Genomic DNA, 26,250 nt, shown 5'->3' with positions numbered 1-26,250 from the left:
ATTTAGTAAAAAAGGTAAAACAATTTGAGATTCTTGGTATCCATTGACCTGGTATTTCTGTTAACTCTAAATTATATTCCTATTAGTAGAGTTTTCCCAATCTAAAAATCAATGCTCTTTAACTACTGAGTTTATTTTTTACTGATACATTTGGGAGTTTGCAAGCATCAGATTGTAAGTTTTATAGTAATCTCTCCATGTCTATGCTTCTCTTTGTTTTTCTACATTCTTTTGAGTCATTTAAGTTTGCTCTATAATTTTCTATATCTTTTGCTGGTCTAGAAGATCAAAATTCTACATGTATCCTATAGTATGCATGCATACATGCTAAGTCGCTCCAGTCGTGCCTGACTCTGTGCGATCCCGTGGACAGCAGCCCACCACCCTCGTCTGCCCACGGGACTCTCCAGGCAAGAATACTGGAGTGGGTTGCCATTTCCTTCTCCGATTTAATTGCTAAGTCACGTCTAACTCTTTGGAACCCCATGGACCTTAGCCCACCAGGCCCCTCTGTCCATGGGATTTTCCAGGCAAGAATACCGGAGTGGGTTGCCATTTCCTTCTCCCGTATCCTATAGTAGTTACCATTAAAATTTAGCAAAATAAAATCCTAATAACATCTAACTACCATCAACTAATACAAGATCCTGCAATGGTGTAACCCTTATCAGCATCCCACCCCTAGCCACCTTACATGTTGTTGTCAGGTGTTTTAATTCTACCATGATTTTCATCCCCTGGTCATTATAGTTAGTTTTGTGTTTTATACAGATACTATTTGAAATTACTCATAAGCATACCATCTTCTTTTCTCCAAGATTCCTTTTTGTAAAACATATTTTCTAACAAAGCATCTCTTAGAGTAAACGGAGTACTGTGTTTTAAAATTCTTTCCCAGGAGACTATATTTATTTCACTATATTCTTTAATGGTAGTTAGGTGGGAATACAGTTTTAGGATGACAATAAATGTATCAGCATTTGGGAACTATTTTACTGTTTTTTTTTGGGGGGGGGCAACTCATATTACTGTTGAAAATTCTACTTTCAGACTATTAAAAAACAAATTATTATTATTATTATTTTTGCTATTTATACAAATAACAGGGCTTCCCAGGTAGCGCTAGTGGTAAAAGTACTTGCCTAACAATGCAGAAGACATAAGACGTACAGGTTCCATTCCTGGGTTGGAAAGAGCCTCTGGAGGAAGACACGACAATTCACTCCAGTATTCTTGCCTGAAGAATCCCATGGACAGAGCAGCCTGGCCGGCTACAGCCCATAGGGTCTCAAAGAGTCAGACATGACTGAAGCAACTTGGCAGCAGCAGCATACTACTAATATTGCAAGATAAATTAAATATTTATTGAGATCATGTTAATTTGAGTTTACACTAAATTAATACTACATTTCTAGGCATTTCAAGATGACCCTGATACTGTCCTTGAAAATGAAAAGTGTAAGTTGTTCAGTGGTTTCCGATTGAACACCAGTTCTCCTGCATTGCAGGCGGATTCTTTACTGTCTGAGCCACCAGGGAAGCCCAAGAATACTGGAGTGGGTAGTCTATCCCCTTCTCCAGCAGATCTTCCTGACCCAGGAATTGAACCAGATCTACTGCATTGCAGGTGGATTCTTTACCAGCTGAGCTACTAGGGAAGCCCGATGCTATCCTTAGTATTCCTGTAATAAAGTCTAATAATAGAGATTAATCTACAAATAGATACAGTTTATGCAAATGGTAAATATTGTGACTGAGGCTTGTGCATTATATTCAGGTAGATTTTAGAATACATCATTTGGTGCAGGGGGTGGGGTGGGGGGAGAGAGATTATTATTAGCTAGAAAAGAAATAGTGGAAGGAGTATTCTGGTGAGAGAAAACTAAGTGAGAAAAGCAAATGGATATGTAGAAAACACAAATGTATGTATAACTACAGTCCATTTCCATGACTTAAATACAGCATAAAAAGTATGTATTCACCCCACTCTGGTATTCTTGCCTGGGAAATCCCATGAACAGAGGAGCCTGGTGGGCTATGATCTAGAGGATTGCAAAGAGTTGGAAACAACTTAGCGACTAACCAGCAACAAGCTTATGGAGAGACAAATATTAAAGGCCTTGAAGACAATGGTGCGTATTGGTACATATCTTAGAAATAGTTAGCTCATAAAATTATCACACTTGCTAATTGATTGGATGTAGCAACTAAGGGATATAGAAAAATCTTGAATGATTTTTAAGGTGAAGTTTGAGCAACTGTATGAATTTGACAGATGCTATCTTCCAATTTGGTCAGTTAGTGAGAGTTGCAGTTTAGTTAAAACTCTTAAAGGCAGGATATATAAATCCTGGTGTGTCCTTCAGGAGCACAGTACCATGAAGATAACAGATGTTTGAAAATATGAATGTTCAGTGAAAGAAGTTTATAAACTGCACTATCTGCCCAAGATACTGATGCTGTTTGTTAGAGAGTTGAGTATCAGTCTATAAATTAAAGCCGGGGAAATAACAATGAAAGGGTTGTTTACTTAATGCATCTGGAGGGAACAAGGAATGATATATACATGTACCCTTCTGAATAAAATATCCAAGGAATTACTAAACATAGGGCTTAATTTATGACCATTAAACTAAGAAATCATGGCAAATATCCTGACCACAGAGAATTTTGTTCCCATAAAACTTAACAACTTAACAGTAATTGGAAAGTTTCATGATAAAGTATACTTGGTGATTAGGAAAGTTGTTTAAATACTGTTTAACTAGAAATAAAACAGCAACATGAATAAAAATGGCAAAATCCCTTAAAATGTAAACATTTTGCATGCATTCTTTTATTTGGTAATTGTAATAGGTTTAAGTCTTTGGTTCAAAGATTATGATTCCCAATTTATAGATGACTCAAAGATATTTAGTACAAATCTTCCAGAAGGTATGTAATATCTGTCTCTTAAGTCACTGACATAGGAGAGTTGCTTGATAAGAGAACTAAAGTATTTCAAATATTTTATTGAGGGAGATATCCATGATGGCTTCAACTGCTTCAAGGAAAAAGTCTATTTTAAAAATATGAGAAGGTTGTAATTAGTGGGTTGAGTGAGAGGTTTGAGATGAGAAGAGAGGGTTTAGAATAATTAAACATAGGGGTTGATACATATATACTATTGATATTATATATGAAATAGATAACTAATGACAATATACTGTATAGCACAGGGAGCTCTACTTAAAGCGCTCTGGTGTCTTGAATGGGAAGAAAGTACAAAAGGAGGGGATATATGTATGTGTATGGACATGTGTGGGCTTCCCAGGCGGTGCTAATGGTAAAGAACCCACCTGCCAATGCAGGAGATGTGAGAGTCCCAGGGAGATTCAATCCCTGGGTCAGGGAGATCCCCTGGAGGAGTGCAAGGTAGCCCACTCAAGTCTTCTGGCCTATAATTAAAACCTATTTATACTCATCAACTAAATAAGTGACAACTATTTCTCCCCCAAATATAAGAATTCACCTGGCTCTCATACTCCTTCCTCTTTCCCAAGTCCTACATGGTGTTGATATTACCCAGACTTTAGTTCAGTTCAGTTCAGTCTCTCAGTCATGTGTGACTCTTTGCGACCCCATGGACTACAGCACACCAGGCCTCCATGTCCACTGCCAACTCTCGGGGTTTACTCAAACTCATGTCCATTGAGTCAGTGAGGCCATCCAACCATCTCATTCTCTGTCATCCCCTTCTCCTCCTGCTTTCAATCTTTCCCAGCATCAGGGGCTTTTCAAATGAGTCAGTTCTTGACATCAGTGACCAAAGTATTGGAGTTTCAGCTTCAGCATCAGTCCTTCCAATGAATATTCAAGACTTATTTCCTTTAGGATGGACTGGTGAGATCTCCTTGCTGTCCAAGGAAATCTCAAGAGTCTTCTCCAATACCATAGTTCAAAAGCATCAATTCTTTGGTGTTTAGCTTCCTTTATGGGTCCAACTCTCACATCCATACATGACTACTGGAAAAACCATAGCTTTGACTAGATGGACCTTTGTTGGCAAAGTAATGTCTCTGCTTTTTAATACATTGTCTAGGTTGATCATAACTTTTCTTCCAAGGAGCAAGTGTCTTTTAGTTTCATGGCTACAGTCACCATCTGCAGTGATTTTGGAGCCCAAGAAAATAAAGTCTGTCACTGTTTCCACTGTTTCCCCATCTATTTGCCATGATCATGAATCAAGGCAAATTGGAAGTGGTCAAACAGGAGATGGCAAGAGTGAACATCGACATTTGAGGAATCAGCTAACTAAAATGGACTGGAATGGGTGAATTTAACTCATATGACCATTATATCTACTACTGTGGGCAAGAATCCCTTCAAAGAAATGGAGTAGCCATCATAGTCAACAAAAGAGCCCAAAATGCAGTACTTGGATGCAATCTCAAAAACAACAGAATGATCTCAGTTTGTTTTCATAGCAAACCATTCAATATCACAGTAATCCAAGTCTGTGTCCTGACCAGTGATGCTGAAGAAGTTGAATGGTTCTATGAAGAACCACAAGACCTTCTAGAATTAACACCCCAAAAAGATGTCTTTTTCATTGTAGGGGGCTGGAATGCAAAAGTAGGGAGTCAAGAAATTCCGGGAGTAACAGGTAAATTAGACCTTGGAGTATGGAATGAAACAGGACAAAGGCTAACAATGTTTTCCCAAGAGAATGCACTGGTCATAGCAAACACCCTCTTCCAACAACACAAGAGAAGACTCTACACATGGACATCACCAGATGGTCAATACCAAAATCAGATTGATTATATTTTTTGCAGCCAAAGATGGAGACGCTCTATACAGTCATCAAAAACAAGACTGGGAGCTGACTGTGGCTCAAATCATGAACTCCTTATTGCCAAATTCAGACTGAAATTGAAGAAAGTAGGGAAAACCACTAGACCATTCAGGTATGACCTAAATCAAATCCCTTAAGATTATACAGAGGAAGTGACAGATAGATTCAAGGGATTAGATCTAATAGACAGAGTGCCAATGAACTACGGATGGAGGTTTGTGACATTGTACAGGAAACAGGGATCAAGACCATCCCCAAGAAAAAGAAATGCAAAAAGGCAAAATGGTTGTCTGAGGAGGCCTTACAAATAGCTGTGAATAGAAAAGAAGTGAAAGGCAAAGGAGAAAAGTAAAGATATACCCATTTGAATCCAAAGTTCCAAAGAATAGCAAGGAGAGATAGGAAAGCCTTCCTCAGTGATCAATGCAAAGAAACAGAGAGAAACAACAGAATGGGAAAGTCTAGAGATCTCTTCAAGAAAATTAGAGATACCAAGGGAACATTTCATGCAGAGATGGGCACAATAAATGACAGAAATGGTATGGACCTAATAGAAGCAGAAGATATTAAGAAGAGGTGGCAAGAATACACAGAAGAACCGTACAAAAAAGATCTTCATGACCCAGATTATCACGGTGGTGTGATCACCAACCTAGAGCTAGACATTGTGGAATGCATGCGAAGTCACATGGGCCTTAGGAAGCATCACTACGAACAAAGATAGTGGAGGTGATGGAATTCCAATTGAGATATTTTAAGTCGTAAAAGATGATGCTGTGAAAGTACTACCTAGAATTACACTGTCTAAAAAATAGTCACTAGCCACATGTGGCTGTTAAGGTTAACATTAATTAAACTAAATATAATTGAAACATTCAGTTCCACTGTCATAGAAGTCATAATTCAAGTACTCAGTAACTATGTTGCTGGTGACTCCCATGTTGCAGGGTGATGATATAGAAGATGTCCATCAAAACAGAAAGTTTTCTTGGATAGAATTACCTAGATTTTCAAATCATGGAAATTATGAATACACTTTGGGGGGGCTATAATGATTTTGTTTTAGGATACATACATTTTATCAAGGTATTTGATCATCTCTGTTTCATATATCTCTTGTGGTATACACTGGATTTTCTTTCTTCTTATTTATTAATTTATATAAAAGGCTTTCAAGTGGGTCTTTATGTCATTAATTTTTATAACCTTTAATGCTTGAGAATATTTTTGAATCAAACTCTGATAATTGAATAAAGAGTTTAGTTGGGCATAAAATCATAGTTCTAAGTTCTTTTCCTTCAATATTTTAAAATTGCTATTGTATTTTCTTCTTGCATCTATTACAGCTGTTGGAAAATGTGGTTTCAGTATAATCTTGGTTGTTTTCAATGTGATACACTATTTATTTTGGAATCATTGGATTTTTTTTTTCTTTGTTTTAAAGTTCCTAAATTTTCTATAACTACCTAGGGGCACAATTTTTTTTTTTTTAATGTTTTGCTCCTCTTCTCCTTTTGACTCTCCATGGTTTTTCTCACACCATGCTCTTTTCTCTTTCTTAAGTCTGGAAAATTCATTTCCATTATTCAAGTTATTTCCTTATCTCTACTTTTTTGAATTTTCTGTCTTTGGGGCATTTCTATTATTTGGATTTTAACATTTCTACTATCATTAATCTTTGGAAATGTTTGCTTCCTTAATGTGTTATTTTGGAGTCAGCTACCTCATTTTGACACGACATTGTTACTTATTCTATTAAGCAATACATGTAGAGATGGACAGCCTCAGATATTACCAGCTAGAAAAGCTAGAAAGTGGGAGGTTGATGAGTTTCCCACAGGTTGAAAAACCTCAAAGACCAAGAAACAAGTCAGTTACTCAACACTCACAGTTTTCAGATCTTCACCGTTTGCACCTAGAGAAATAGTATTAGGAAGAAAAAGCCCTTAGTTGTTAACTTCCTCTGTCAGTTTAGAGCTGGTGGGGTGAGAAAGCAACTTTCAGGGATTAGTCTTATTGCCTCTGAATTCTTACTTCTCAGGGTTTCTCTTTTGCCATAATTTTATCCCTGAGTCTGCCAGGACTTATCCCAGTTGTGGTAGCTATAGTAGACAACACTGCGTAGTCAAAGCAAAGCTGGCAAACAGCCAGAGGAGCACAATACATCCTGTTCCTCTCTTATTTACCCTCTCACAGACTTGCCCAAGCTGCCTCCTGATCCAAGCCAAAACCACACACAGAAATCTAAAAACAAGCCCACAGTCACTCCCATATTATCCAGGGAAGTCTTCCGGTTGTCTTAAGTTCTTCTTGGACCAAAGAAATAGTCAGCTGGGCTACATCAGCTCTTTGCTCCAAATCCCTGGATGATTTTTAAATATAAGCAAGATACACATGTTTTCTTTCCTCACTAAGTTTGCTTAGAATTAGATCATTCTGTTGAATGAGTCCCTCAAAACCCCTTTCTAGTTATGAAACCGATTTGTATCAGTGTTGCTTCTTTTTTCCTATTTGCTTCTCTATTTAGTGTTTCAAGAAAAAAGCAGAAGCCTAAACCAAACAGCTCTTGTATCCTTAGTTGTGAGACCCACACATTGCTAATGGAGGTATTGTTTGAGGTCACTAGAGCCATAGCATGTGGAAGATTTACCATCTCAAGAGAAATTAGAAGACTTAAATATGTTTGCTTATGGCATTATCTTCAGTTACAACAAAATAAAAGGTGCCTATGAGTCAGTTCTTTGCATCAGGTGGCCAAAGTATCGGAGCTTCAGCTTCAGCATAAGTCCTTCCAATGAATATTCAGGACTGATATCCTTTAGGATTGACTGGTTGGATCTCCCTGCAGTCCAAGGGACTCTTAAGAGTCTTCTCCAAAAAAAAAAAAAAAAGGGTCTTCTCCAACACCACAGTTCAAAAGCATCAATTCTTCAGCACTCAGCTTTCTTTATGGTCCAACTCACACATCCATACATGATCACTGGAAAAGACCTTGATGCTGGGAAAGATTGAAGGCAGAAGGAGAAGGGGATGACAGAGGATGAGATGATTAGATAGCATCACCAACTTGATGGATATGAGTTTTAGCAAGCTCTGGGTGTTGGTGATGGACAGGGAAGCCTGGTGTGCTGCAGTCCATGGGGTCGCAACAATTCAGTCACGACTGAGTGACTGAAATGAACTGAAGATATCACTACACACCTATTAGAATGGCCAAAATCCAGAGCACTGACAGCATCAAATGCTGGGGAGGATGTAAAGCAATAGGAGCTCTTGTTATATGCTAGTGGGAAAGCAAGATGTTTCAGCCACTTTGGAAGACAGTTTAGCATAACCATACAGTCCAGCAATCTCACTCCTTGGTATTTAGTCAAATGAATGAAAACTTAAGTTTGTGCAAATACCTAAATATGGACAATTACAGCAGCTTTCTCATAACTGCCATAAATTGGAAGTAACTAAGATATCCTTCAATAGTTGAATGGATAAATAAATAGCAGTATATCTAGAAATGGAATTTTATTCAGCAGTGAAAATAAATGAACTACCGAGAATGAAAAGACATGGAAGAAGCAAATACATATGGCCACGTGACAGAAGCCAATACAAGAAAAGTTACATACCTTTTGATTTCAACTGTATGACAATGGTTTCCAGGGGCTAGGGGTGTGGGAGGAAAGAATCTGCAGAAAAAAGAGGCAAGTACCTTATAAATGCTTCCCAGGTGGCTCAGTGGTCAAGAATCTGCCTGCCAATGCAGGAGACGTAGGTTTGATCCCTGGGTCAGTTTGATCCCTGGATCAGGAAGATCCCCTGAAGAAGGAAATGGCAACCCAGCAACTCACTCCAGTATTCTTGCCTGGAAAATCCCATGGATAGAGGAGCCTTGGGGGCTACAGTCCCTGGAGTTCCAAAAGAGTCAGACATGACTCAGAGTTTAAACAATAACAACCATACAATACTTTGTCTGGTACTCTAATGGTGGATATATGGCATCACTGTGTGTTTGTGCAATCCCTAGAACACATAACACTAAAGATGAACCCTATGTCAAGGCTGTATATTGTCACCCTACTTATTTAACTTATATGCATAATACATGATGAGAAATGTTGGGCTGGAAGAAGCACAAGCTGGAATCAAGATTGCCAGGAGAAATATCAATAACCTCAGATATACAGATGACACCACCCTTATGGCAGAAAGTGAAGAGGAACTAAGAAGCCTCTTGATGAAAGTGAAAGAAGAGAGTGAAAAAGTTGACTTAAAGCTCAACATCCAGAAAACGATGATCATGGCATCTGGTCCCATCACTTCATGGCAAATAGATGGGGAAACAGTGGAAACAGTGTCAAACTTTATTTTTGGGGGCTCCAAAATCATGGCAGATGGTGATTGCAGCCATGAAATTAAAAGATGCTTACTCCTTGGAAGGAAAGTTATGACCAACCTAGATAGCATATTCAAAAGCAGAGACATTACTTTGCCAACAAAGGTCCGTCTAGTCAAGGCTATGGTTTTTCCTGTGGTCATGTATGGATGTGAGAGTTGGACTGTGAAGAAGGCTGAGTGCCAAAGAATTGATGCTTTTGAACTGTGGTGTTGGAGAAGACTCTTGAGAGTCCCTTGGACTGCAAGGAGATACAACCAGTCCATTCTGAAGGAGATCAGCCCTGGGTGTTCTTTGGAAGGACTGATGCTAAAGCTGAAACTCCAGTACTTTGGCCACCTCATGCAAAGAGTTGACTCACTGGAAAAGACTCTGATGCTGGGAGGGATTGGGGGCAGGAGGAGAAGGGGACGACAGAGGAAAAGATGGCTGGATGGCATCACTGACTCGATGGACGTTGAGTTTTAGTGAACTCCGGGAGCTGGTGATGGACAGACAGGGAGGCCTGGCATGCTGCAATTCATGTCGCAAAGAGTCGGACACGACTGAGTGACTGAACTGAACTGAATGTAAATTAAGGATTTTGAATTGTAATGATATGTCAACGTAGTTTCATCTACTATGACAAATGTCCAACTCCAATGGGGAATGTTGATAATAGGGGAGGTTGTGCATGTGAGGGGTAGGAAGTATATGGCAAATCTCTGTACCTTCCACTCAATTTTACTGTGAATCTAAAACTTCTCTAGAAAATAAAATCTTTGTCTCTTCTCTACAGTCATGGGAATGAACCAAAATAAAATGAGTGAACCGTGTGTTTGCTGCAGCTAATCAGATTATCCCAATTGCTTTGGTTTCTGCTATAGTTGCATATAGGTTTCCCTGGCTGTTCAGTGGTAAAGAATCCGCCTGCAATGCAGGAGTTAGATTCCTGGGTCAGGAAGATTCCCTGGAGGAGGGCATGGCAATCCACTGCAGTATTCTTGTCTGGAGAATCCCATGAACAGAGACGTCTGGTGGGCTGCAGTTCATAGGTTCACAAAGACAGAAGTAACTGAGCACACATGCATAGTTGCATATATTTTGTTGCTTATACTTGATATCCTTATAAAAATTTGTTATTCAGCAACCAGCAAGATAAATATAAGCATCTCAAATATAAATATTGTTTGTTCTTGATTCTTTACAAGTTGTTTCTGTTAATTTTTATAGTCCATGCTCGTGTTCAGTTGCATCAGTCATGTCTGACTCTTTGTGGCCCTATGGACTGCAGCCCACCAGGTTCCTCTGTCCATGGGCTTCTCCAGGCAAGAATACTGAAGTAGGTTGTCATGCCCTTCTCCAGAGGATCTTCTCTACCCAGGGGTCCAAACTGCATCTCCTGCATTGCAGGTGGATTCTTGACTGCTGAGCTGCCAGGGAAGCGTTTGTATGGCACTAGCCTATTTATTCTGCAGATTCATTCCTCCCACACCCCTAGCCAAGCAGGAAGAACTGTGTTCCTTCTGAATCATTGATTTTTATTATTTGGTTGGCTGGTTTGTTTTCCCAGTAGTCATGTATGGATGTGAGATTTGGACCATAAAGAAGGCTAAGTGCTGAAGAATTGATGCTTTTGAACTGTGGTGTTGGAGAAGACTCTTGAGAGTCCCTTGGACTGCAAGGAGATCCAACCAGTCCATCCTGAAAGAAATCAATCCCAAAAATTCATTGGAAGAACTGATGCTGAAGCTGAAGTGCCAATACTTTCACCACCTGATGAGAAGGGCTGATTCATTAGAAAAGACCCCGATACTGGGAAAGATTAAAGGCAGGAAGAGAGGGGGACAACAGAGGACAAGATGGCTGTGGCATCACCAACCTGATGGACATGAGTTTGAGCTAGCTCTGGAAGTTGGTGATGAACAGGGAAGCCTGGCGTGCTGCAGTCCATGCAGTCGCAAAGGACTGAGCGACTGAACTGAACTTAGCTGGCTGGCTTTGTCCTGTTTATGTAATTTTATTATCCTTGTTGATAGTACATTAATTTTACTTTATGGATGCTATAAATCTCCTATCAATCTTGTTTACTTCTCTTGTTTCTTTGATTTGTTTTGTTTTGTTTTCCAATAGTTTAGAAGAGAACTTGGAGCACATACTTATCAGCCATGTAGGGCTGTATGTTTTATATTTCACTGGTCTCATCTTACCCATGGCTTTATGGTTTCTGGAACATTCTTGCTTTTTTTTCCCTAGGTAAGATTTTTATTTTTTTAACTTTTTATTTTGTATTGAGATATAGCCAAGTAACAAACAATGTTGTGATAGTTTCAGGTAAACAGCGGAAGTACTCAGCCATATATACTCATGTATCCAGTCTCCCCCAAAATCCCCTCCCACCCTGGCTGCCACTTAACATTGAACAGAGTTCCCTGTGCTATAAAGTAGGTCCTTTTTAGTTACCCATTCTAAATATAGCAGTGTGTACATGTCCGTCCCCAAATCCCTAACTGTCCCTTCCCTCCATCCTTTCCCTGGGCAACCATTGAAACATCTTGTTTTGCTTTCTAATTTTCCTGTTTCTTTTATGCTTCTTGAAACCTGCTCAATTTGTGTGTGCAATGTATATAAATATACAAAAAGACTCAAAAATAAGTAAATAAAATGCTTTATTTCAGTCTAACCTTGATAAACCTGCTGAACCATGACTTTATACATGCTATCGTTGAATCTCATTATCTTCCTAGAATGTCCCTTTCTTTTTATTTCCTTTGTAGGCCTGACAAACCTACTATTTTAAGGTTTAAATAGTGCCTTCCTGAGAAACTTCTCATTCCCTTCTTTGACAAATATTTCCCATGAGCTCCCTTATGCTGTTATTTTAGCAATGATTATATTTCCATATTTATTTATGTCATTTTTTAGAATGAGGCTGTGAGCCTTGGAACAGCATGGAAAGAGGTTAATATTTCTGTCTTCAAGGTCAACATAATATAAATAAACTGGCATTTTTATAAATGTTTTAGTTAAAGAACAAGAAACACAGGTAAGTGTAAGTTGCATAATGCATAAATCTAGAATCTGGACAGAAGAATTCTTTTAAGGACTCGTTGAGTATATAACATTTCAAGACTCTTTGCTAATCATTAGTGGCCAGAATGGAGAGAAAAAATAATAGTGGACAGCCAAGAGACATAAGATTTGACTTCAACATCAGACAGATTGTCACTAGTAATATTGTAGAAAATAAATGATAGCTGGAGATAAAATGGAGTTTCCATACTTAGTACTTTAACATTAAATGTGCTTTCCTGTGCAAGATAGCTTTGCTGTAGACAGTTTGTGTGCGGCTAAGTCACTTCAGTCGTGTCCGACTCTCTGCGACCCCATAGACGGCAGCCCACCAGGCTCCCCCGTCCCTGGGATTCTCCAGGCAAGAACACTGGAGTGGGTTGCCATTTCCTTCTCCAATGCATGAAAATGAAAAGGGAAAGTGAAGTCGCTCAGTTGTGCCCTACTCGTAGCGACCCCATGGACTGCAGCCCACCAGGCTCCTCCGTCCATGGGGTTTTCCAGGCAAGAGTACTGGAGTGGGTTGCCATTGCCTTCTCTGAGACAGTTTGTGTAGAAGGAACTAAACTCTTAAGAGTCAGAAGAGTTGGGTTTGAGTCCCTATTTCAACACTTCCTAGCTGAGTAATCTAGAGAAAAATATTCTCATTTTATCTTTGTTTTCTCATCTGTAAAATGCATGTTTGCATGCTTAGTTGCTTAGTCGTGTCTGATTCTTTGTGACCCCCATGGACTATAGTCCACCAGGCTCTTCCATCCATGGGATTCTCCAGGCAAGAATACTTGGAATGGGTTGCCATTTCCTTCTCCAGGGATTATTCCTGATCCAGGGATTGAACCCAGGTCTCCTGCATTATAGGCAGATTCTTTACCATCTGAGCTACCAGGGAAGCTCCAATGAAGACAATGGTAGAAGAATTAAATGAAGACATCTGTGCACACATATATATACAGACTTGTATAAACCATATTGCATCCTATAATTATAAATTTTTACACTACCCTATGGTATTCTAACCTTTTTAAAAAATCACCAAATTTACAATCAGTTTTAATTTCGCTTTTTTATAAAAGTTTTATACATTCAGTGCTTGTTGATTTCCCCCAACTATCATTTCAGGGTAGTTTCACATGGCAGCCCCAAATCTTGGACAGTGTTGAGTTTAACCCAGAAGTTTTGGCTGAGATTTAGACGTAATGGAAGAAGAGGAATATGAATGAGGATATGAAGCAAATTCTAAAAGCACTTCATAGGCAGAATAAGCACATAGAAAAATAGAGTCTCATTGATGAAATATCTACAAATAATAAGTAACTCAGCCCTATTTCCTGCTCAAAGACATGTGAAACAGTAGGCTGTACAGAGAGGGCCACACCTTTGACAAAGCCAAGAATGCAATTATCTTATGGGTAGATCCTAGACATATGGACATTATCTGCCCTTCTACACAATGGACATTTCTCTTCTTTTCTCATTTTCTTTTTATGTTTTCATAGAAAAGCACATGTCTTAGAAAATCCTATTTAGATACTGGCAATTTATGAATTGTTCATTGCATTTCATAGGTGTGGAAATTTAAAGATGCCCACAGAGTTCAAGTGATTTACTAAGTCTAAAAAGTTAGTTAATGGTAAAACCAGGGGAACTGTCTCTGCTTTTATCCCTATGTGTTGTATATTTTATCCCTATGTGTTGTATATTTTATCCCTATGTGTTGTATATTTTATCCCTATGTGTTGTATATTTTCCCCACATAGCGATTTTGTTGTTGTTGTTGTTCAGTCACTAAGTTGCATCTGACTTTTTGTGACCCCATGGACTGCAGCATGCCAGGCTTCCCTGTCCTTCACCATCTCCTGGAGTTTGCTCAAACTCATGTTCATTGAGCTGGTGATGCCATCCAACCATCTCATCCTCTATCCTCCTGCCTTCAATCTTTCCCAGCATCAGGGTCTTTTCCAATGAGTCAGTTCTTTGCATCAGGTGGCCAAAGTATTGGAGTTTCAGCATCAGTCCTTCCATGAATATTCAGGGTTGATTTTCTTTAGGATTAACTGAGTTTGATCTCCTGGCTGTCCAAGGGACTCTCAAGAGTCTATGCCAGCACCACAATTCAAAAGCATAAATTCATTTTTTTACTTTTCCTTATTCTTTTCTGTACATTTCCATTCAATTTTCCCTTGATTTTCTCCAGTTCCCATTCTGACACTTCAGCTTACCACTAGATCTGCTCAGTCTGCTATTGGAAAATAGGACCAAAGGAATGTCTGCCTAGAACTGACTCCTGTGGACTCCATTACAGTTATAGTTACAACAAGCCCCCAGAGACACACAAATCACAGTGAGCTACTTCACAGAAGTTGAAGAGTTTACAAAGCCAGACTGGTGACAGTGCTTTGCCTTAGAAGGGAAAATGTTATGAGCTGAGTCGTAACACTTGGCCTGTGACTCAGGGTCCTTGTCTATGAAAGTGTTAGTTAGTCATGTCCGACTCTTTGCAACCCCATGGGCTGTAGCCCTCCTACCAGACTCCTCTGTTCATAGAATTCTCCAGGCAATAATACTGGAGTGGGTGGCCATTCCCTTCTCCGGGGATCTTCTCAACCCAGGGATCGAATCCAGGTTTCCTATATTGCAGGCAGATTCTTTAACATCTGAGCCACCAGGGAAGCCCCTTCTCTATGAGAAATGCAACAAATTTTTTGCAGTCAAGGGGCTGAGATCCCATTCCTTAGAAGTTACTAAGATGACCAGATGGAGACCATTATCTATAGTCAGATTATCATCATCCTCTTTTTTATTTAGACAAACTTATGGGCTTTCTTTAGTTCCCTATTAGGGTTATACAATAAGGATTTCAACACTAAGTTCACATGGATGCTTGGTAAGGCTGAGAAAACAACCTGAGTTGTGGTTCTTACTAAGAAAAGAATAGCAAGAACTTTGCTTTAAAACAAGGTTCTAAAACACTAAGACTAAAGTGAGTAAAATTATCACTTAAAAGGACACTCACCAAGAAGCAAAGTGTAAAAAGCATGACTGGGTTAGGAAATGAGAAAGTCTGAACACAATGATAGTGTGCATGAGGATGTGGACACCCAGAGATTGTCTCTAGCGGTTTTACACAGAAAATATATTAAAATGATATTAGGGGACTTCCTTGGCAGTCCAGTGGTTAAGACTTCACTTTTCCAGTCAGGCAGCTAAAATCCCACATGCTTTATGGCCAAAAAACCAAAACATAAAACAGAAGCAATGTTGTAACAAATTCAATAAAGACTTTAAAAATACTTTATAAAAAATGATATTAGGCTACTCAGACTTTAAAAGGAATGATATTCTGAAATATTCTACAACATGAATGAACTTTGAAAACATTGTGCTAAGTGAAACAAATAAGTTACATGAAAGAAAAAAAAATACTGTATAATCCCCCCTATGACGGTACCTAGAATCAGCACATTTATATGGACAGAAGGTAGAAGAAAGCTTATCAGGGCCTGGGGGAAGTAATAATGGGAAGTTCTTTAATGGATAGGAACTTGTGTTTGAGGTAATGAATGAGTTCTGAAAATAGATAGTGGTCATGGGTACACAGCATTGTGAATGTACTTAATGCCACTGAATTGTGAAGTTGAAACTGGTTAAAAAGGTAAAATTTATATATATATTTTTTCAAGACAACAACTAGGTTTTAAAAAACAGGCAAAAGAACCAAATAAACATTTATCCAAAGAAGACAGACAAGTGACTAACAGGTATATAAAAAGGTGTTCAACTTCACTGATCATCAAGGAAATGCAAATCAAAATCAAAATGAAATATCACCTCATACCTGTTAGGATGGCTAGTATTGAAAAGGCCAGAGACAACGTGAGTTGGCGAGGGTGTGAAGAAAAGGGAAACTTTGTGCACTGTTAGTGGGAGTGTAAATTGGGACACCACTATGGAAAACAGTACAAAGATTTCTCAGAAAAATTAAAAATGGAACTACCATATGTTTCAGCACTTCCATCTCTGGGTATTTATATAAAAGAAGTGAAATCAGGATCTCAAAGAGTTATCTGCAATCCCTTGTTCACTGCAGCATGCTTCATAATACCCAAAATGTGAAACAATGTAAATGCCCATCAATAAACGAATGAATGTTTAAAAATATGGTATATACATACAATGGAATATTACTTAATCTTTAAAAAGGAAGTAAATCCTGTCATAGGCAACAGCATGGGTGAACCTGGAGGACATTATGCTAAATAAAATAAATGAATCACAGAAGGACAAATATTCCATGATTCCATTTATATGGGGTATATAAAATAGGCAAACTCATGGAAGCAAAGCATAAAATTGTGGTTGCCAGAGACTAGGGGTGGGTGGGAAATGGGGAATTGCTAATCAATAGGTATAAAATTTCCATTTTGAAAGATGAATAAGAATAGAGAGCTGCTATATAATATTGTACTTATATTAATAGATAACAATATTTTATGGCACATTTAAATATCTGTCAAGAGGACAGATGTTATGTCAAATGTTCTTACCACAATACATCTTTTAAAATTTATTTTAAAAAAAGAGTATGGACTTCTACACTAGGTGTGATAGAAAAAAGAGTTAAACTGTTTTTTCAGATTTTTTTTCATATGAACTATTTTTTAAACTCTTTATTGAATTTGTTGCAATATTACTTCTGTTTTATGTTTTCACTTTGTAGCCATGGGGAATGTGGAATTTTAGCTCCCAGACCAGGGATTGAACCTGCACCTCCTGCATTGCAAGGTGAAATCTTAAGCACTGGACAGCCAGGGAAGTCCCAAGAGTTAAATTTTAACAAGGAGATACTGTCATAGTAAATTGCATACTATAATTTTCTCCTGCCTAGGAATTTAGTGGAAATTAAATCCAGGGCTAATTGCTAAGCAATGTCTAAAGTTGTCATTGGCAAAGCAAGTTCTTTTTCTGAAAGCAATATGTGGCAGTGATGATGAAGAGGAAAGCATGTATCCTAATAATAGAAGCAGTTACTTTATTAATCAGGATGGCTTCCGTGGCAAGTAAGAGCAAATCTAACTTGACAAATTTTATTGGTCATAAACAGAAGTCCCAAGAAAGTACACAATGACTCAAGCAGTTATTAATCTGCCAGTTTATGACAGCATTAAAAGACCAGGTTGTATTCTTTTCATCTTTCTGCTCCATCTTATTCAGTCTATCATATCCAAAAAGAACCAGGATACCTTTCTTAGAAATTCCCTAACATATCTCTAGACTTGTCCCATCAGCAAAAATGGTGCTGTGTTTTTTGTTTTTTGGTTTTTTTTTTAATATTCCTCGGTCCAAAGCCTACTTCAATGCAGTTACCTCAAAAAGAAGGATAAGAAGACAATAACAAAAAAAGAGTAAATGACTAAATGGAATTAGACCACTAAGAAAAACACATTTTTTGTTTTAGGAAACTCTGCACGTAAAACTCCTTAATAAATGCTTTTCAAGGGTGATGTCAGCATCATGACAGTGTGAGATGTTCCCTTTGTCTCTTTCCTTCAATCTACAAACAGTAAAACATCCATAACTCAAAGGTGTCTTTGTCCAACATGCATGGGCAGCAGAGCATTCCACATAGCTGTCCTTCTAAAAGGTGGGTGGACTAGAAGACAGAGGAGGCGAGACCAGGGAAAGAGCAAATGCAGTGTCTGCCATCCTGGATCCCTCCAGCTGAGCCCACAGCTCCTGAGAACCAGGTAGCATCAGGGGAGGCAGTCCATACAATGCTGGCCTCCTGGCTGCAGGAGATGTTTGTGGCCAAGGGATCCAGATAGCAGTGGGACATGCAATCTCAGCCCTCCAACTGTGGATGCACCTGTAACTCTACCCCCTCCATCTGCAGTAATGGTACCCACACCTCCAAATCAATCAACCACTGGTAAGGAAATGAGATTATTGTGATGGATGTAGTGTGACAGAAATTTATTCAGGAGATGGAGTTAGGATTACTATTAATTTTTTAAAAATTTTATATTGGAATATAGTTGATTTACAATGCTGTGTTAATTTTACGTATACAGTATAAATGATTTAATTATACACACTCATGAATCTACAGAAGATGAGATGATTGGATAGCATCAATGACTCAATTGACATGAGTTTGAGCAAGCTCTGGAAGATTGTAAAAGACAGGGAAACCTGGCGTGCTACAGTCCATTATGTCGCAAAGAGTTGGACATGACTGAGTGACTGAACAACAACATATATCTATTCCTTTTCAGATCCTTTTCCCATAGAGGTTATTACAGAGATATTTTTTAATATGAAAAACTGAAAACAAAATTGAGTTCTGAAAGGGAAGAAAGTTTTAGTAGGCAATCTACCAACTCTGTTCCATCACTAGTCAACTAAGCCGATGGTTACTGTTGACAATGTGATTGCAGTGTTGACAAACCATTTGATTACTTTTAAAATGCTGGTATCTGGATGTTTATGCAAGATTTCCCAATTTTTAAACATTGGCAATACATTCAAAACATTTGAAAATACTTTTTTGGCCAAAATCACTCAGGCCAAACAAAATAAATCTGCAGTCCAAAAACACCCTGCAAGTCACCAATTTACAACCTCTGGTTTATGTTAGTAATTTCTGGTTTATGTTAGTAATTTATTTAACTAAAACTTTTCTATTTAGTAATGTTCACTTTATGCTTGCCAGTAACTGAATTATACAAATTTCTATAAAAATTAGTTAATAAAGCTTAATCAATTGTAGTGAACTTCCAATTACACAGCTAATGAGGACTGCAGAAGATAATGTAGGAAAAAGATATTATATAAACCAGAGGTTTATATAATTTTTTTTTGTAACTAAGGTGACAGTTTCATGGTTCAAACAGTTAAGATGTTGCTAGTTATATAATGACGAATGTGCAATTTTCTCCCAATTTCTTGTGATTTCTTATTTTTTATCTTCATTAGACGGTGAATTAATTCCTAGCAAGTGAGAAAATAAATGTGCACAAGTCCTTTAACAAATATTAGCCAGCATCATGGTAAAAAATGGGGTGTGAGAAAGATTAGGAAATTCACCTAATTAGAAAATCAGCTTCATAGCTCATTCTTTAGAATCATCGTCTTTCCCATAAGTATGGAGAACAGAAAATTTTAATTCATTCAAAGATTATCAAGAATATGTCTCTCTTGAAATTTTGTGTCATTAGAGTGGAATCAAGAAATAGTAGCCTTGCTGGATATTGATGGCAAACAATAGTAAGGAAGTTAGTACATTTCTCTTCCATCCAGATTGTCTGGTCTTCCAAGTTGATCATTTACCCGGCAACACTTGTTTAGGTGTTACTTCAGATTTTTGGATTGGAGTCCTAAGGAAAGACAAAACTCTTAAATAATGAATTTTTCCTAAAAATGTAGATATTCTATAATCTTTAACTATTAAGAAGTTAAAATGAATTCTTTGTAGTCACACATCCTTTTCTATAGATTCCATGATACTTCACAATGAAGGAGTGGAAACACAGGAGGGTAGAGAAAGAAAAAGAGAAAAACATCACACTGGGATCCAACTATCCATATGGGTACTTATAGGAAAGAAGGTGGGGATCAGAAGAACAGTGATATCATGCTGAGTGTTTTTCTGTGGGAAATTTTCTCCATCTCACTATCCCTGGGTAATATTTCTGAGAAAACAAAGAATATTGGGGTCATCACTTTCTAGTAAAGACCCTTACATCTTCTTTCTCTTGGTTATTGTCCAAACTAGAGGGCAAACAAATACTAAAGCCTATTGCACAGTTATAGAGATACTGTCCTCAGTGAACATCTTCTTGGAAGACATGGTTAGAATTTGTGTCCTTGATTCTAGGAGTGCTACAAGATTGTAACAGTTTGACTATGTATCAGTAATCTTAGATTTAGACACTGGATTATCCTTGAAAACAGTAGAAGAAAGTCCTTTTATGTTTCTATGCTGTAATAGAAACAAAAATAATGGTTGGCATTAAAAATATTATTCAATTCTTGTCTTTACTGTACTTATTTCCTTATTTCAGTCATTCCTTACTTCCTTGTCACTTACTTTTTTAAAAGATTTTTTTTGATGTGGACCATTTTTAGAGACTACTGAATTTGTTACAATATTGCTTCTGTTTTTTTTTTTTTTTAATGTTTTTTTTCTTTGGTCATGAAGCATGTGGGATCCTAGGACCCCAATCAGGGACTGAACCTATATCCCCACATTGGAAGATGAAGTCCCAACCACTGGACCACCAGGGAAGTCTCGGCCACTTAATTTCTACCTGACTCTCAGGGTCCAGTACAGATTCCCCACTTAGTCATTTTCCTCTTCCTGTACCATTTGTACCCTGTTCCTTATCCCTTCACCATACTTTTCTCTGTAGTATCATCTACTTTGGCACCCATCACATATGAGGCGTTCCATGGGCTTCCCTAGTGGCAGTACAGAATCCACCTGCAATGTGGGAGACCTGGGTTCAGTCTCTGAGTCAGGAAGATACCCTGGAGGAGGGCATGGTAACCCAGCTCAGTATTCTTGCCTGGAGAATCCCCATGGACAGAGGGTCACAAAGAGTCAGACATGACTGAGCAACTGAGTACACATAGCACAGGTGCTGCATATGTATATGACTTGCTTTCCCAGCAAAAATGTAAAAATCATTGAAAAAATGACCTTAAATTTTAGTTCTTTCTCATTTACTCACAATAGAGTACCAAGTAGGAGGCAAGATTCTCAGGATCCAGTTGAGTGAATGACTCTACCTCTTCATGGGTTTTGGCTTTTATTCTGGATTTCCCTTTATGGACTCTTTTTCATACACTTCCTCCTCTAGAAAACTGTGAGTAGTAGAGGCCTTATTCTATCTAGAATAAGGAAGTAAAATCTAATTTATAACACAGTTTAATGTCCTCCAAACTATGCATCTAGAGACTATTCTTTGAAGGAGACAATTCATCTTCTACAGCAGAACCATATATCCCTTTTTAACAATTATATAACAGAACTATTTTTAACAATCAAAAATAATAGCCATACTAATTTATAGATAGTGAGGAGGCCTTGCTTTCTCCAATATTCCTTTGGGCTACAATCTTTCAAGTTAGTGTAGAGTATCCTAAAATGGAACCCAGAGTTTGGAAGACATCATTCACATTGGGCACAGAGTTCTTTCAAACATTGCCAGTGACCATCTGATACTTACAAGAAAAGAGGATGATACAGATGTAGAAATAAGTGGTGGAGGAAAACTTGGATTTGTAGGTAGCTAGCAAGAAGGTAAAAAAAAAAAATTAAAAAATGGGGCCTTGAAAATAGGTGTGCTTAAAAGAAAGGCTTATGTGGCTCAGCTGGTAAAGAATCCACCTGCAACGTGGGAAACTCTGGTTTGATCCCTGGGTTGGAAAGTTCCCCGGGGGAAGGGGTACCCACTCCAGTGTTCTGGCCTGGAGAATTCCATAGACTGTATAGTCCATGGGGTCACAAAGAGTAGGACACAACTGAGTGACTTTCACTAAATCATTTTCAGATATAGAAAACTAGGAATAATCTAAACCTGAGTATTTACATACGGGCTTCCCGAGTCTTCTCAGGTGGTGCTAGGGTAAAGAACCTGCCTGCCAACGAAGGAGATGCAAGAGATGCAGGTTCAGTCCCTCAGTTGCGAAGATCCCCTGGAAGAGGGCATGGCAACCCCTTCCAGTATTCTTGCCTGGAGAATCCCATGGACAGAGGAGCCCAACAGACTATGGTCCATGAAGTCACAAAGAGTCAGACATGACAAAAGTGACTCAGCATGCATGCACATATGTTTACTGCTTCCATTTAGGTGTGTATATACAGTTCAGAAATAAACTCAATGCCAACAGACGTAGAAAGCTATGTTCATCATATGTCCATAAAATAGTTATATTAAACTTTGAAAATTGTAAAGCACTATAGAATTTAAAGAATCTTTCATTTGATAAAAATAAATAAATTTTAAAAAATGAAATAATAAGTTTCCTAATTTCAGCTTCCAAATAAGCACCTTTCTGATAATGTGAGCTCAGAACTAAGATGGCACCGAGAAACTGGAGGGACAATCATAGTGACCCAATCTCTGCACTCTGCTGGGTACAAAGCTATCAGAGATGGTTATGTTTCCATCAAAAACATTATTATCAATGTCATTATCATTAATCAATTGCTATCTAAATTTCTAAACTTGCAGGACACAACTAGGGCATTAAAGATTATACATATTGCATGTATTGTCATAAAGCCTACATGTTGTTGCTGTTATAGTCGCTAAGTCATGTCCAACTCTTTGAACTATTGCCTGCCAGGGTCTTCTGTCCATGGGATTCTCCAGGCAAGAATACTGGAGTGGGTTGCCATGCCCTCTTGCAGGGGATCTTCCTGACCCAGGGATCAAAACCTTGTCTGGTGTCTCCTGCATTGGCAGGCAGATTCTTTACCACTAGAACCACCTGGGAAGCCCATAAGTATGCATATTATTTTCATTATCAGGATATTGCAAAAGGAATAAGGAATCAACCTAGAATCACACAGAGAGAGACAAAGGGAGGGAGAGGAAGCTGGCATCTACCTTTCTTTTTTTCTTTATTCTCGTTGCCTTTTGTAAACCACAGCAAAGCAGCCTCTACATTTTAGAGAGTCTTTTGCATTTAACAAAAGGCAAAGGCGAACTTTCTGAATGTGTAGTTACAAAGCTTGCAGTCCTTGCTACATACTAGTACTACATACTAGTGAAATAGATTTGTAAAACATTGCTGAGTAGAAATGACAACTAAAGAGAGAGAGAGGATCATAAGCTGGGGTCCACAGAAAACACACTACAGACTATGGTTCACCTCTTGGGGTTGAACAGTCTTGGCCATCTGTGGTTTCCTCTTCTGATTGTGTAGGCCAGCATCAGTGGTAGACAGTGGCCTGTACGTAAAAGCATAGCATTCACAGTGACTTAGCAGTGTCTTCACCACAAGAGGGAGATTTGAGAGAAGTCTGTTCGTTTCCTTTGCCCTTATGTGTCCTTGGTAACTGATGGGCTTTTCATCTGCTCCCTAGGACATCCTCTGGGTTTCCCTTTTCTGTAATTCATAATCATCACCACTGATTTTCTTTTTGATTCTCTACCGAACCATGATATCTAATAATGATGGTCTTGAGTCCAACTTTTATCTAAATTATGTCTTTTAAATAAATAAGGATTTATTTTATTCATTCGATATTTATCAGAAGCCCATTCTAGTGAATAAGTCAGTCTTTTGAAAATGCTGGAAAGATACTGTAGTGTCAAGATTATGTTTGAAAGACTGACTGATGTAGATGCAAATCTAGATTTCATTACTTAGGTTGTAAGACTTTAAACATGCTTGCTTACCTCCCTGAGTTTCTGTTTCCACATCAGTAAAAATGTGAAGTCCCTAACCTTGCAGGATTGTTGTGAGGATAAATATATAATACCTTTTCATCTATAAAGTGGAAATACTAATATTTAAATCTTATTTCCTTGTGAAAATTAAATGTTCTTATGAAGATTAAGTGACATAATATATGCAAAAGGGCTAAGCAAGGTACTTGCCATAAAGCTGTCATCAATACATTTTAAAGACTATATTTGTATAATGATGTTAAAATCTTTAATAATGAGAGTTCTTCTTCTTATGAATTATAAACAGTGATGAACAGAAGAAAAAAAGCAGGCCCCAATAAACAGAATACCAAGCATCTGCTCTAAGAAAAATGTATCTGTACTTATTTCTGAGTATTTGAAGCAAACTAAAATGAAATGAAATTTGATAATTTGGGTCCTTACATTTAGAGTGAATTAGCTGTCCCCAAAGCAGGGCCTACCTCTGGACTAACTTCTGCTTTTCTCTGGAGCTTCGGCATCGGATTACTATAGCAACCATCACAAATATGACAGCCACAGGGAGCAGCACCCCAACCACAATGGAGAAGTCTGCAACAAAGAGAACAAGGGCCTCATGAAAATATGATCAGTTCACAAATACACATCACACTGGTCCTGATTTCTTTATCACAAACGTCATCGATCCTTTTTCCAAAGAACATGTGTTTCCTGGAAAATCTCTCATAACCAGTAAAATGAAAATGTATCTTGATAATGATTATCATAATGTTATTTACATAAAGGGGCTAAAGAGGATATCTATGCAGAACATTTTACATGAGATTGGTAAAGCATCAAAATAACTGAGAATTCTTAGAAGGAATAAATTGAAAACAAAAGGCTGGAAAATCAGAAAGTATACGAAGTAAGGGGGATGGCAGAAGAGGAAAGAAACATTTTTAAAAATTCAACCGTGGAATAAAGCAAGTAAAAATAACCTGAAGTTTTGAAATCCTATTCTTCTCAGGAGCAAATAAGAAGCTGAGACATAAAAAAGAGAACAGATGGATAATTGATAACTGATAGATGGGACATAAGTGAAAGTTCTATTGACGTTTGCTTTATATAAGAATTATATTTGGGGGGTTATTAGATGTTTTCTATTTTATCTACAGTCTAGTTAATGAATGCAACTTTAATCTTTTGTTATCTCATGTATTAATTTCTCATGATAATCTGAAACCACAAAGACTCAGGGGTACAAGTTTGAAGAGCAATGCTAGCGGCTACTGACGGCTCTCTCATTACAGAGATCACTAAATCAATAATAAGAATACTTTTTTTTTGCATAAATGCAAGACAAACTCACAAACGTGAACACACATGCATGCAGAAAGGTAGAGACCTCAGAAGTAGAATTCTAGGCAAGATAATAATTGTTCAAATACTGAATACTCTCTACCTTCCATAAAAATTTCTATTCAAAAAACCAAAGGAAATACAATTATAAGGTATTTGTGTTAGAAATAGTATAGATATGTTCAGAACTTTTTTAATGAACTCAGCAGTACTTCACAGACACCCATAATTTGAAAGGTCGTGGTCTAGGGATAAAGCTGGGGCATGACGGATGGAGAGTATTATAACAGGAAGCAGCTTTATAGTTGAAGATGGCAGTGTCTGAACAAAAACACAGCCTTTTCTATTTCTGGAAACGTAGGTCTAGGAAATTTGAACCAGCTCTCTTACTAAAAACAGCAAATTGAACTAAAAAAAAAAAAAAAAAGCTTCCTAAAAACACAGAAGTGCTAAAGAATGGGGGGAAATTACTCTGGAATGAGAGAAAATTAGTTTAGCGTGAGAGAGCAGGAACTCATAAAGACAGAAAGGAAAATGATTCTGGATGAAAGCCCAGAAATGCACAAAAGAATGAAGAGTAAATAAACCAAGACCAAACCTTAATGTAAACTGTAGACTTTGGGTGATAATCATGCCTCCATGTAGGTTCAGTAACTGTAACAAACATTGCACTCTGGTGGGGGATGTTAGCGGTGGGGATGACTGTGCACGTGTAGGGCAGGATATATGGGAAACCTTTGGACTTTCTACTCAGTTTTCCTGTGGAGTTAAAAGCTGCTCTAAAAAGTAAAGTCTACATTAAAAGTAATAAAGTGGAAATTTTTATGATGGCCACTAAAGGAATACAAAATAAATGCATAATCTCCAAATTAATAAAAAGAAAACTGGAGTGATTAAAATCCTTATGATGCCCATAAGATGAGAAAGAAGAGAAAAAGGAAGAGACCAGATAGGAAGAATACACCCAAGTATATCAGTAATTATATTTAATTTAAATGGACCAGGTTTTTAAAAAAGTATTATCAATCTAAAATTTTTAAATATATTTGTATTTTTAAAATGAGAGGCAGATGTAAAACATGACGTTTAAGAAAGGATGAAAATAAAAGTAAGAAAAAAGTTAAACCAAAACAATATATACCAAAATAAATATGGTACAGCTATATTTCTCTCCATGATCTGTAGACTTTAAAAGGCAAGAAAACTAGAGATACACAAAAGCATTTCATAAT

At 37.8% G+C, this 26,250-nt stretch overlaps 2 protein-coding genes across 4 annotated transcripts in view; both read right to left on the bottom strand.

Annotated features, from left to right (window-relative positions):
- ADAMDEC1 (ADAM like decysin 1) overlaps positions 1–21,541 on the bottom strand; it is a 47,442-nt gene extending 25,901 nt beyond the window's left edge. Inside the window, exon 1 of the mRNA XM_086414408.1 lies at positions 21,506–21,541. The gene's annotated coding sequence lies outside the window, so the exon portion shown is untranslated. The remainder of the gene's footprint in view (positions 1–21,505) is intronic.
- Positions 18,278–26,250, bottom strand: part of ADAM28 (ADAM metallopeptidase domain 28) — an 81,565-nt gene continuing 73,592 nt past the window's right edge. For 2 of the 3 annotated variants that reach the window (XM_086414404.1, XM_086414406.1), the window contains 3 exons: positions 24,160–24,268; positions 23,157–23,235; positions 18,278–19,651 (listed from right to left, as the gene is read on the bottom strand). In XM_086414404.1, the coding sequence (XP_086270530.1) occupies positions 19,631–19,651; positions 23,157–23,235; positions 24,160–24,268 (209 nt within the window). In that variant the 3' untranslated portion in view covers positions 18,278–19,630. Of the gene's footprint in view, positions 19,652–21,505; positions 21,569–23,156; positions 23,236–24,159; positions 24,269–26,250 lie in introns of all 3 variants that reach the window. The other variant, XM_086414403.1, reaches the window with a different exon arrangement.

This window comes from Bos grunniens, chromosome 8 (genome assembly GCF_055505025.1).
Source record: "Bos grunniens cultivar Pamir isolate PY7600 chromosome 8, Bosgru_T2T1.0, whole genome shotgun sequence".
Classification (NCBI taxonomy): domain Eukaryota; kingdom Metazoa; phylum Chordata; class Mammalia; order Artiodactyla; family Bovidae; genus Bos; species Bos grunniens.
This window is presented reverse-complemented; position numbering and strand designations above follow the sequence as displayed.